At 35.5% G+C, this 13,099-nt stretch overlaps 1 protein-coding gene across 3 annotated transcripts in view; it reads right to left on the reverse strand.

Moving 5' to 3' along the window:
- Positions 1–11,545, reverse strand: part of LOC107044786 — a 30,832-nt gene extending 19,287 nt beyond the window's left edge. The window contains exons 1-2 of one of the 3 annotated variants that reach the window (XM_015266819.1): positions 11,396–11,545; positions 11,101–11,286 (exon numbers count right to left, since the gene is read on the reverse strand). In XM_015266819.1, the coding sequence (XP_015122305.1) occupies positions 11,101–11,265 (165 nt within the window). In that variant the 5' untranslated portion in view covers positions 11,266–11,286; positions 11,396–11,545. Of the gene's footprint in view, positions 1–11,100 lie in introns of all 3 variants that reach the window. The other 2 variants (XM_015266818.1, XM_015266817.1) reach the window with 2 other exon arrangements.
- Between the last annotated feature and the right edge of the window lie 1,554 nt (positions 11,546–13,099).

The following is a 13,099-nucleotide window of genomic DNA, read 5'->3' on the forward strand; positions in this document are numbered from 1 at the left end:
ACCCCCTAGCACCCCCTTGGACCAGTCTGAGAGACTTGATGATTTTTCTGGGGGTAGGGGGAGTTGCACTGAGTATTTTTCCATCAACAGTTGTTGGTGGTTTTGCTTATTATTAGTTGGAGATTTTTTTTCCCCCTGAAATACGCGAAAATTCCATTTTTTCACCTCCTAGCACTTCCTTGGACCACTCTGAAAGACTTGATTATTTTTCTGGGGATTGAGGGAGTCTTTCCTAATATCTTTCAATGGAAATTTGTTGGTGGTTTTGAGTGTTTTGGAGCCAACAATTTTTTTTCTTTCACTTCAAGGAAAATCAATTTTTGCACCCCTCAAACATCAACAAGTAATGGTTCCAGAGGGGTAAGAATCTTCATGAATGCAGAGGGGTAATGTCTGAACATTTTCCGATGTCGATAATTGATTTTTACCCCGGTTTTTGAATCATGTGTGCATTGGGCCCCAGGGGATCATGATACGCCCCTGTTCTGCTGCCAAGTCGGCTGCTAACTTCAGCGTCATATTACGAATCAGCAAAATAGTTTTAAAAAGAAAATATTTTGGCATCTCTATAACTGTTACAAAGCACTCGTATCAGGTTTAATAAGATCAAGTGGGTATAATTACACTAAAAACACGCCAATTAACAGACATTTATTATTATTATTATTATTATTATTATTCTGACGCGGCAAAAATGACAATTTCGCTCGTTAAAAATTTTTTTAAAGTCATTTTATTAATCGTATATTAATATTATTGAACTAAATACGTCCTTCAAAAATTAATTCATCAATTTACAAGACGATATGCGAATAAGTCATTTAACTGAGCTCAACGACTATGTCATTAAGACATCGAATCCATTAGAACAAAATGCCGCGAAATCGAAATTTTCTTGGAAGAAAAAGAATAAAGTTCTGAAAAATGTAAGAAACGTCCCGCAAATTATTGAATTACTTTTAAATGAAAAAATAAAGTCCAACACTAATATTTAATTGATGAAAATAGCGGTTTAAAAAAATGTTTAATGATCAATTTTCCTCAGCAGATTTCAACTTCAAACGATGATAAGGAATGTCCATTAATTGATGTAGTTTCACGACAATCATATTCGATTGCTCTTATTACACATTTACCAAGCGGTTTTTATCAGTTTCAGAATTGGCATCATAATGAATTATTCTCAAAATTCAGTAGCAAAGAGACAAAACTGTTTGAGTCGACGTAGCTTCCAGCTGTTTTCTTGATGAATGTCTCCGAGTCTAAGAGAAATAGCAAAATTTTTGTGTGAACCATTTTTCCATCTCTTATTGCACTCTACAGAAAGGGTTCTTGAAAAAATTTCGCTTGAACGGACGCTTGCATTTTGCCTTGTCGTAATTGAATTACAAAAACGACCGCAGATAAGATATGACGATGTAACAATAATAGCTTTGTCAGATATAATCGATAAACTAATTACTGATGAATTCTAGGTGAAAATTATTATAATAAAACCAATTTAGTGATTATAATATAGCAATCACCATCAATTTTCATCCCATTTATACAGTACATTCTCCCAAATATCGTTCTGGTTTTCGGGGTCAAATTTTTGATTGGGCTGCAAGTTTTACCCTTTGTTGTACATATTCAAGAGACCTTTGTCCTAAATTTTTAGCCTCGTAACTCTGTTAATAGTGGAGTAACCTCACATGGAAGTTTTTTTTATTTCCTTTCCAATGAAATCTGACGACTACAGTTTCAGTTTTACAAAAAAAATGTTACATAGATTTTTTTTTAGGAAAATTCTGAATTTCCCGCAAGAAATGTCTATTTTTTGGTTTTATCAGTCCTTGACCCTTAAAATCGACTGCTTCCTCGAAATTATGCGTAAATTAATTTTTCCACCACATCGAATTGAAAATAACTTTCTTCCATCGAAAGAACATATTTTTTCCCGCATTCATCTAAAATTTTAAATAGGGACTCTCGATAGAAACTGAGTAATTTTATGATAACCAACAACTATTTAATTATGTAAAACGACTTTTCGACTATTTATAAATAATTTTGTACTGTCGTCGAACATTAAATCCTTGAAATTCCAAGGAAATTGTTGATTTTTGCACTCATGTAGTGGAATTGCTCAGCTTGTGTGAAAAAATATTCTTTCGAAGGAAGCAATTTATTTCTAATTCGATGTGGTGAAACAATGAATTTACGCATAATTTCGAGAAAAAAGTCGATTTTAAAGGTCAAGAACTAATACAACCAAAAAATTTAATTTTTTCGCGAAATTCAGGATTTTTCTTGAAAAAATCTATGTAGCATTTTTTCGTAAAATTGAAACTGTACCCGTCAGATTTAATTGAAAAGGAAATGTAAAAAAACTTCCACCTGAGTTTTCTCCATTATTAACCCTAGTCTGGTCACCAAACGCGACTCTGCGACTTGGTTACCGCCGCGGAGATTCGCCGCTGTGTTATTTAGGCTTTAGCGTTGCCGAATTCAGTCTACACTGCCCGGGCGCGTTTAGCGAGTTTTCGGCAACATCACGTCATAGGCAATTTCATTTAACATGGAAAAAAATAAGTTCATCTGTTCGAAATAATTGGTTTTCCTTTGGAATTTTAGGAAATATGTTCTAAAAACTACTATAATTTTTTAGGCACATCAATTGACCAAGTCAATTTTTATTTATTTTTCTGGTTAGTCAATTGTCATTAAAAGAAAACGACATGCGACAGTGTTTCTCTCATACGGTGACCAATCTAGGGTTAATAGACTTACGAGGCTAAAAATTTAGGACAAACCTCTCCTCAATATGTACAACAAAGAGTAAAACTCGCGGCCCAATCCAAAATTTGACGTCGAAAACCAGGACAATATTTGCGAGAATCTGACATACGCAATAAATACTGAAACCAGTTGATACCAAAGTCCATGTGCAAATAATTTCCGTGTTCTAAATGAAGACGCCTGAGAGAATTAATCAAGAGAATGCTTGATATGCAATTTAATTATCGACAAAAATAGTTGGGCCGTGACTATTCGCACCATTGCGTGAGTCACTCCGGTACACTCCATACACTCCACGCATGCGTGAAGTTTGTGTGTTTCACGCAGCCGAATTTTCATACTGCTGTGTGTTTCACGCAGTTGAAGTTTTATACTACTGTGTATCTCACGCAGTTGCATTTTTATACCGCTGTGTGTTTCACGCAGTGCATTTTTATACTGTAGTATAAAAATACAACTGCGTGAAATACAGGCGTATAAAAATACAACTGCGCGAAACACACAGGCGTATAAAAATGCCACTGCGTGAAACACACAGGCGTATAAAAATGCCACGGGGTGAAACACACAGGCGTATAAAAATGCCACTGCGTGAAACACAGCGGTATAAAAATGCAACTGCGTGAAATACACAGTAGTATAAAACTTCAACTGCGTGAAACACACAGCAGTATGAAAATTCGGCTGCGTGAAACACACAAACTTCACGCATGCGTGGAGTGTATGGAGTGTACCGGAGTGACTCACGCAATNGGAGTGTACGGGAGTGACTCACGCAATGGTGCGAATAGTCACGGCTAGTTCAAATAGTTGCTTGACATTTTTCTCTTAAACCTACTGATCTCGTAGAGAATTGCCATTGAAAGAACCGAGAAGCAGGACAGATTGTTTTTTTTTTCGTTAAGAACGTCATTCTGTACGGAAGGGAAGGTCTCAACGAAAAATCTTAAGCAAATTTGTTTGTAAAACATTCTCTCATTGACGAGAAAATTTCTTGTTATTTTTCCAAAGCGTCCCTTGCGTAATTAATTATAAATGGAGGGAACAACATGAAAAATGGCAAATTATTTGTTCGTTTCTGGGAAAGTGATTCCTTTAGAACTGAGTAGTTAGGAGAGAAAATATCAAGAAATATTTTATTCTGAAAAGTTTTTCACCTACTAAAAAAAGTTTCTTAGAATTTTCTCCAAACCTATGTCATAGATAATTGATAATTCTCCGAATAGTGAAAAACAAATGCGAGAATCCTGGTTTTTAGAACATGATTTTATCTACAGAATGAGCCATTGTCACAAAAATGTGAAGAAAAATGTAGGAAAACTGTCCCACCTACAAAAAAGTCCTTAAAGCAGATAGTCGTAAGTTAGAAGAACATAAAAACAACATTTTTTAATATATTTAATAGCATAATTATTTAAGAAATGAAAAATTCTGGGAAAAAATATGAACAGATATTTTTTGGAGAATTCTCTCATGAACTGTATGATTTATTCAATCCATCTATTCTATTCTCTAATTTTTTCTGAACCATAATTAACCATTATTAATCGCAAGAACCTGTAAAAAATATAAGCTATAAAGTAATAAAAAAATATTCCATGTCGTCAGGCAGGTCAACCCGTGACCATCACCTTCTCAAAAGAGAGCGGGAATTCTTTTTATGAAACGCGAAGAAATTATGTTTTAAAAAAATGTCTGTATGTGTGTAGATATGCGTGTGCACATGTGTGTTCGTATGTCCAAAACTGTCCCCATAACTCGAGAATTATTGTGGCCAAGATGCTGAGACTGAAATTTGTGCTAAATTTTAACTCGATCGGTTGAGCGATTCCTGAGAGATAGCGATTCTTGAAAAATCGTTTAATCCTTATGCCTTCATTTTTATGACCCTGAAGTTTGCTGAAAAAAATGTTCAACAGAGGATATCTTTTAACAGAACAAAGCAATTGGAAATTTCCAAAAAAAAAATTTCATCAAGAATGAAGAAATCTAATTGTGATGAGAGCTAGAAACAGAAATATGTGCATTAAAAGTTGATTTTTCCCGCAATTAATGTTGAAAAACCTTCATCATGGCATATCGCCCCTCGTAATTAATTTATTCAAAAAGAACACATAATCACGGTTTAAACTATCCAAAATCTGATTGTGATTCTTTTCTATTTTATTCTATTTCTGCCATTCTAAACGTTATCCGCTGTGGAACAATCAATCTTTGTCTGAATGTACGATACATCTGAATAGACCAATAAAAAAAAACGGAAACATCACATCTGAAAAATTGAAAAATCTTCCTGTGACTATTCTAGTTTTTCGTTTTGTATCATTATTAGACAATATATGCAATGTTTTTTCTTTTAGAAAAATTCAACAGAGGATATTTGCAGGGGAAATTTGTAAATCGAAAAAAAAAAAAATGAACTTTGTATTGCAACAAGAACTTAACGTGAGGGGTGCTGGATTAAATTTTTCGAGGCTTTCTCTCAGAAAAAACGTAGAAATCACAAAAATGAGTATTTTCAACAGCGGATATTTCTGAAAGACACAAAGATATCCCAATAAAAAAAAAACGTTATGTTGACATTTTCTCGAAATCTCATGTGACGTCTGATTTTTCGCTTTTAACCCCTTTTCTAGGGGGATCAGAGAATGATCGAATGGTACAAACATTCAATTTTTAAAACTATTTACTTTATTGGGGTATACTTCGCGATAAATTGGCTGAAAAATGTTTTTCAGAAACAAAAACATCCACTTTAAAAAGCAGATATAACCTCAAACTGATGTATCCCTTTAACGCATAGGTGTAAGAGAAAGAAATCATCTGTCTCTCGTACATTGTACGTTAAAGGGAGAAACACAACACATACCTTGTTATTCCCAACGTGCCTCTGTGCATGCGATTTCAGCGCCATCTGGCCAATTTTCAAATTCATCCGGGACGGGAATATACATGTAATTCTTAATTTTTTTCAATTTTAGAATAATTTATTCATTACTCCCGAATCACACTGAAAATACACAAAGACAGCAATACAAAGGGCTCTATCACCCCCCTTCTTCTTCCATTTTGTCATAATTAGCCTCGCGAGATATTCATAGTGCTGTCGAATACAAACAAACGACATCGGTTAAAGAGTGATTTACGTTAAATACTATGAACTGTGATCGCGAAGAGTAATTATAAGTGAAGATGAAGTTCAAAGATGAAGAAGTGGTTGAGTCAATTTTATTTTGTGCAGAAAGTGAATTAGATCTTAAGGATGGTCCCACCGGCAAGCAAATTTTTTAGAAGATCTGCAAGTACCTAAGAATTCGGAAGCATGATCAAACACGATTTCGATCCAATTTAATTTTTGCTTGGCGCTCTAATTTGCGTAATTTTAAGACCAAAGTTCACGAAAGGATGAGGGTTAAGAGAAAGAAGAGTAGAAAATCCTGTGTAAAGCTACGTACCCAGGACATCAATAGTAATGCTTCTACGTCTGGAGAGAGTGATAAGGAATCAGAAGTAAGTAAAGAATCGGAACGGTCAATTATTGAACGTAAATTCACCCGTAAGCCTTATGAATATGTCGGTTCATTTGTTCTGAAAAACGAAGATATCCTTCGCAATAAAAAATTGTTTTTGGAGAAATTTCACCGTTGCATCAGGAGAGAATTACCGGATACCTTCAACATCACATGCTCTATACGATTCCACGGAAATAAACAGCGCAACAATGGAAAATTCTCGGACTTTGCCTCATGTAGACAACCAAAATGTCCAAAATTTTTCAAAGTTATGGGTAAGGTGGAGAAATTCCAAACTCTCATTAATTTGTACACAACCCCAGGCAAGTATAACCACGATGAACCCTTGGTTTACCAATTGCGGGGTGAAGAGCGACAGCAGTTGCAAAATAAGTTGAAATTCGCCAAACCTCTCACCATTCACGAGGAATTAGTGAATCAAATGAATTCTGAACTGGCAACAGATAACAATTATCAATTCACTCACTCTATCGAAGTTTTGCAGAAAGCTAGATCAGAAAAAATGTCAGAAAATGATTGTCACACCAACGATATCCTTGACATCATTTTGAGTATATCCCATGCCAAAGGGAATCATCCCCATATCCGGCAGTTCATTGCTCCATTTAAAATTTATTTAGGATGCCAAGAGCAAATAACTTTTTTGCNTGAAGAGTTAAAACTACCACCTCCTAAAGTTTGTGTTAAACGTCATCCAAAACGAATAAACGAGCCGGACAACGAAGATTCACAAGAATTTTGGAGACGTGGGCCATTCCAAAATAAGAAGAGCAAGGGTTATCTGGAAGGAAACAAACTAAAAAAAATGGCAGAGGAACAGGTGCAGAGGGTTTTGACGTTTAATAATAATCGGACAATTTCAAATTCCGAATATTACAATCATCCCTTTTGGATTATGGGGTTTAAAAAAATAACAAACACCTTTTATCTATGTGAACACTTTAATTGAAAAATCTCTAAGACTCTACACAGGAGGTAGTTGACACTATGAATATCTACGAGAGACTGAAAGATAGTTGCTAGTGAGGCCCAGGGTTAATATAGATCTAGGAGGGCAATATAATTTCCACCTCCTGAAGCAAACGCTTGGACTTTCCTTTTGACCCGCCTGGTCGCCAGGTGTACTTGTGGGAAAAACCCACATTTGGGTAAAACCCCTCATTAAGTCTCGAGAGGACTTTTCCCCCATTTTACACTCTCAGGGAAGACCCCATAGCAACATAAAGCAATAAACTTTTTCTTAACATAAAAGAACTTGGGAGAGTGAATTTTGGTCTTGGGGAAAACCCCGAAATCCAACAATCCCAGTCCACCACGTTCGTTTTTTGTGGCTTCGATAAGGGCCAGTCACAATGAGCAATCCAATGTCACTTTACTCTCCAGCGATTACATCACGATCTTCGACGGACAGTTGATAATGAATTCCATCATTGATTATTGGTCAGCAGTTTTGATGAAGTGTTCTCGGAAAAATAATAGAGTAGCGTATGTTTCGTGTGAGGTGAGTAAATATTTCGTGACAGGAAGGGGGACGAATGGAAAGCCGTTATGCTCAGATTTCTATCTTCAGTTTTGCGATGTATGGCATGAGAAATCTGGAATTATTCTCCCTCATAATATCGCCGGTAATCATTGGGTTTTGATGTATGCATGTATTGCAATGAGTACAGTGTATCTGATAGATCCAATGAGAAATAAAATGAGCAAAATGGAGGAGAGACGATTGAAAAATTTTATCGCTGGATATAAAAAGGTAAATGCGCTTTGTTTCATTAAAGAAAATTTGTGTGAAATCGAAAAGCGTAAATTCATGTATGAAAAAATTCTATAGGGTATTCTATAGAGGTTTCTATAGAATTCACTGTAAGGTTTTTCATCGAAAATTATTACACAAAATTGGAACTCGGACCAATGAGTTATAAAGGTCAAGATAAAATTTATGAATCTTATAGGAAATTCTATAGGAAATCCTATAGAAAATGGTTGAATTCTTCATAGCATTTCCTATAAGATTTTTTCATACATGTTAATAAAATACTTTTCCACAGGTCTTTCCCAGCTCACAGCTTGAGTGGTCACTGGAAATCCCACCTCATCCACGACAGCAAGATGGTTTCAATTGTGGGATTTTCGTACTTTATTACATCGAAGAGATTCTTGCCGGAAATGTTTCTCAAATGCATTCATTTGAACCGAATGAGCACCGCAAAAACATCAGGGAGGGTATTTTGATTCACTCGGTGGATGTGAGAGATCTCTGTTTATTCTGTGGGAGAGATGAAAACATGACAAGCAATGAAACTTGGGTCCAATGTAGAAGATGTGAGAGATGGGCAGAGTTTTCTTGTCTGCGTCACCTCAATGTTGACGAAGAAGAACTGAGCAACGTAAATTTCGAATACACCTGTGATCTCGGCCTGTATTTTTTCAATGAGACGTGAACTCAGTGAAGATCGTACATTCGCATCGGATTCATTTGTTACTGTTGTGATAATAGGAAAAATTGTTCATGACAAATTTGTTAATTTCCAAATCTGGTGATTTTGCTCACGTGAGCATTCCCACGAACGAAGTTCCGGTCAAGCAGTAAGGTAACACCGGATGCTCGATTTCGATTTCTCGATATTTTGCAATTTATTCTTTTCATTTGATCGCAATTTAATTTAATGAACAAGAAGAGAGAGAAAAAGAAAAAAAAGGTAAAATGTTTATTTATGTCGAAATTTTGTGACACGACACTGTGAATTATTAACATTATTTACTGACAGGGATGGGCAAAAGCTGAACTGTTAGTACTTCTTCCTTCAGACAATTATCATTAATCATGACATCTAGAGTTCGAATAAGTCTTAATATTATTGTATATAATATGTTCCTGTATATAATTCTTGTAAATATATAAATATCAACAAAATAATGGCACACGGCTTAATTATATTTATAATATCTCCTGATCTATTATTCTCATGAGAGTAATATATCAGGAGATGTTATAAATACTTGCAATATACTATACCTACTCCGAGTCGGGAAGTTAAAAAAGGGTGAGAAGCAAAATGAGGAAATTCACTTGAGAATTCGATGAAATACAAAATATAGAATTTTACTTTTTCTGAAAATCTTCATTTTTGTGCAAAATATCCGCCGTTGAAGATATGTTTTTTAAATTTTCGACAAAATAAATGGACGAGAAAGTGTTTGAACAATCCTCACACTGATTTTTGGCTGAAATTTGACATTCTAATAATTTTTTGTTGAAATCCAGTTCTCTGCCATCAATATATCCTCTGTTAAATATTTTTTGGAGGAAAAACATAGGATATATAATTAACTGGGCATTAAAAATGGAAAACTCAAATAGTCACATAAAGATTCTCCAATTTTCCAGATGAGATGTTCTTTTTTTTTTTCAATTGCGTTATTCAAATGTATTGTTCATTGTGACAAAGATGTTTTGTTTCACAGCGCATAAAATTTAGAGTGATTGAGATAAAATCAAATCGAAAAGAATCACAATAAGGTTTTGTGTAGTTCAAACTGTGACTTTGTTTTTTTTTCAAATATATCAATTCCGATACGGAATATCCCATGTTGAAAGTTTTTGAATGTTAATTCCCATAGAAATCACCTTCTTATCAACATATTTGTCTATTTAGCCATCATCACAATTAGACTTAATCTTTTTTAACAAAACAAAAATTGAAAAATTCCAATCGCACAGTGTCCTTACAAGATATCCGTCGTCAAATCTTTATTTCAGCAAACTTCAGGGTCATTCATTTTTTGAAAACATACATTGGGATCCATTTGGAGGCCTACTACAAATGAAATCGGTAGAAATAAAAATAGGAGAAAAAAAATACGTGGAGAGTAGCAGTCATATGTAATCTGTCAAATGCCTTCTGTCGCGCTGCTTGTTTTTTTTAAATTTTCAGATGTCCGCAAAGACGAATTTTCAAAAAGAAAAGCTAAAAATTTTAAATTTTGATAATGACGTAACGTTTTATTTTCGCCATTTCTCTGTCCATCGATCCTCACCATTGTAACAAGTGTTTTGAATCCTACTAGAAGGTTGGCAAAATCCTAAATGTATTTTATTTTGATTATTTTTATTCCGAAATTTTCTATCTTTGTAAAAAAAACATCTCCCAAACGAGATATATAAAAATTATGAACAATATGAGGAAATTTCTGAGGAGTTTTCTGAGCCTCTGAACTCTGTAAAAAATTCTCATTCACTTTCAAGAGGATGAGTGTCAGGGGTTGGCCGATTTAACATGGAATACCTTACTTATAAACAATAAAATCCTTTGTCTGTAAAACCCTAATTATCCATCAGAAACCGAACAGTTGTAGGAAAAAATGTTAAGAGATCTTACTTTTAGAGAATCGTTTACCCTACAAAAAAGCTCTCATCAACCGCTGTTAAAGGAATTCCCATAATAATCCCACAAATTCTCATTTGATCTCATTTTCTGAAAACGGATGTCACGAAGTCATGATACTCTCACTGTAATCATTCTCATTTGAGGTCATTACAGCTTATGCAAGTGCAACCCATCTGTTCCCAACACTCTAAAAACCCCAAAACCTATTTTCCCCAACTTCTCAAAAAAGCTAAAACTGCTGATAACACCTTATAACCATACAATTAAATACCTTCTATCACAAACAACAGAAACTCGTTGATGAGCTCTCATATCTGCTGATAAGTTTCCCTCACCCCTGAAAAAACCTCCAAAAGATAACAAACAACTCAATGATAAAAGAAACCAGCAGCACTAACCGTTTTATCGCCACAATTAACGCCCAAAAACCCGAGAATCCTTTGAAAAACAAAAAAATCCCACGTTTCACTGCAAACAGGGCGATTCAAGTGCACACGTACTCGCGAGTGCGGATCCGAAGGGTCACAAGCACTGGGATTCACATTAGTCAGCTGTGAGTACATTCAACGTCGTCACACTATTCGCTGAAACACTCGATTGTTAACAATCATGACAAAAATCGAATCAATCAAGTTCCTATATTTCACTGCACCTTATTAATCCTCTTAGCTTCAATAAATAGTTATTATTTACGTTCTGACGGATTGCGTATTTCCTGTTGGTCGTTTATCACTCATTACTCTCGTAAATTTTTATGTCATACGATGAGAAAATGAGAACTACTGGGGCCCGTGATAATTTCCTTACGTCCACCACATTTGCCAGTAACTTTCTCCCACTCATTCGCCCACTCCGACATGATTCGATGTTCCCGGGTTGTCTAACGTTTTTTTATTTGGTTGTTTTTCCGACTAGGATGGGTGGGGCGAAGTGGGGGGACATTAATAGAAGCCGTACAAGCTCGATAGATGGGGCAATTCGTATTTGTTCGGCAAAAACCTGTTTTATCGAGAGAGCTTGCAAACCTGATTATTGGGCTTGTCCATCAGTGTTTTTTTATTGTTGAATATGAAAATTGTGAGAATAGTATATTAAAGAATGGAATGCATATAGCGTTCCACATCTTTATGACGTCATAGGAAATAATGGATGGCATTTGGATAAGGTAGGAGCGGAACCAGGATTATTCTCAATAATATGAATAACCAGAAAATTTGTACTGAAAAAAATGGATAATCCAGATCGGGATTTGAACTCGGGACTTTCCGATTATGCATCGGGTGCTCTCCCAGCAGCTGAGCTGTCCGGCTTCTAGCTATTTCTTCATTTCAAATTTCTGGAAATCTCAAGTTTGGGACCTTAATAGTTCATTTTTCAATTCACAAACGTTTGAAATATTGCTCATCAATTGATCATTAATTCTTAAAAGTTGAAGATTTCAAACGCTTTGAAATCGCTAACGACGTCACACAGACGGTCGAGCGCTGATCCGTGCCTTTTCGTTTACGTTTTGTTTACGAGTAAACGAAAAGTCGTTTGCGTAATTTCATACGTAATTTCATATGTAATTTCATAAATTATATAGGAAACCTCACTCACTTGCCTTCGGCTCGTGCAATAAACCTTCCACGAGCCAAAAAACACTTTTCTGCACTCATATCGAAATATACTATTTCTTCACAATGTCTGCAAACGGCGTTCGACGGATACAAAATAAAACGACGTTTTACAGGCTCTGTGAGGAACAAGTAAATTCTATATTTATAAGATATCTGTAGAATAAGCTGTGAAAAGAATCTTGAACTCCTCGGTTCTTTTGCTAAAAATTAAACAGAAAATTGCCATAATTTCATGCCTTCTCCAGAGATAATAGGGGAGATTGCTCAGGCTTATGGGAACTCAAAGAGGATAGACCTGAGTAGAGGCCCGGATCGGGGGGGTTTGACTGACTCCAAAAATGTTAGTTGGTACCCCACGGAAAAGGCGGCGTCCCGGTCGAATTGTCGGTAAATGTAAGTCGGGTGCGTGTGTAACTCGGCAGTAGCAGTCCCGCTGTGACAGGGATAGGTTTGGAGGGTGATTTTTGTCCTCCTTGTACTTAATATTTACTTTATGTTTTTCATTTGATATATTCGCCGACTAAGTAATATTAAGGGATGAAACAAAGACTGTTCAATGGAGAATTAAATTCGCCATCCATCAACCCACGTTTCATCCCTTAATCTCTGCAATAAAAAAATTAATATTGCGACGAAAGTCACGGCGCTATAAGAAACCCAATGTTTTCTCGGCGCAGAGTGACTCTCCAATAATTCGCCCGCTAATTAAAAAATCGTCTCTTTCCTCCTAATTAATATTAAGGAATGAAACCAATGCTGTTCGATGGAGAATTAAATT

The sequence above is a fragment of the Diachasma alloeum genome, unplaced genomic scaffold (assembly GCF_001412515.2).
Source record: "Diachasma alloeum isolate Michigan unplaced genomic scaffold, Dall2.0 Dall_scaffold_00802, whole genome shotgun sequence".
Classification (NCBI taxonomy): Eukaryota; Metazoa; Arthropoda; class Insecta; order Hymenoptera; family Braconidae; genus Diachasma; species Diachasma alloeum.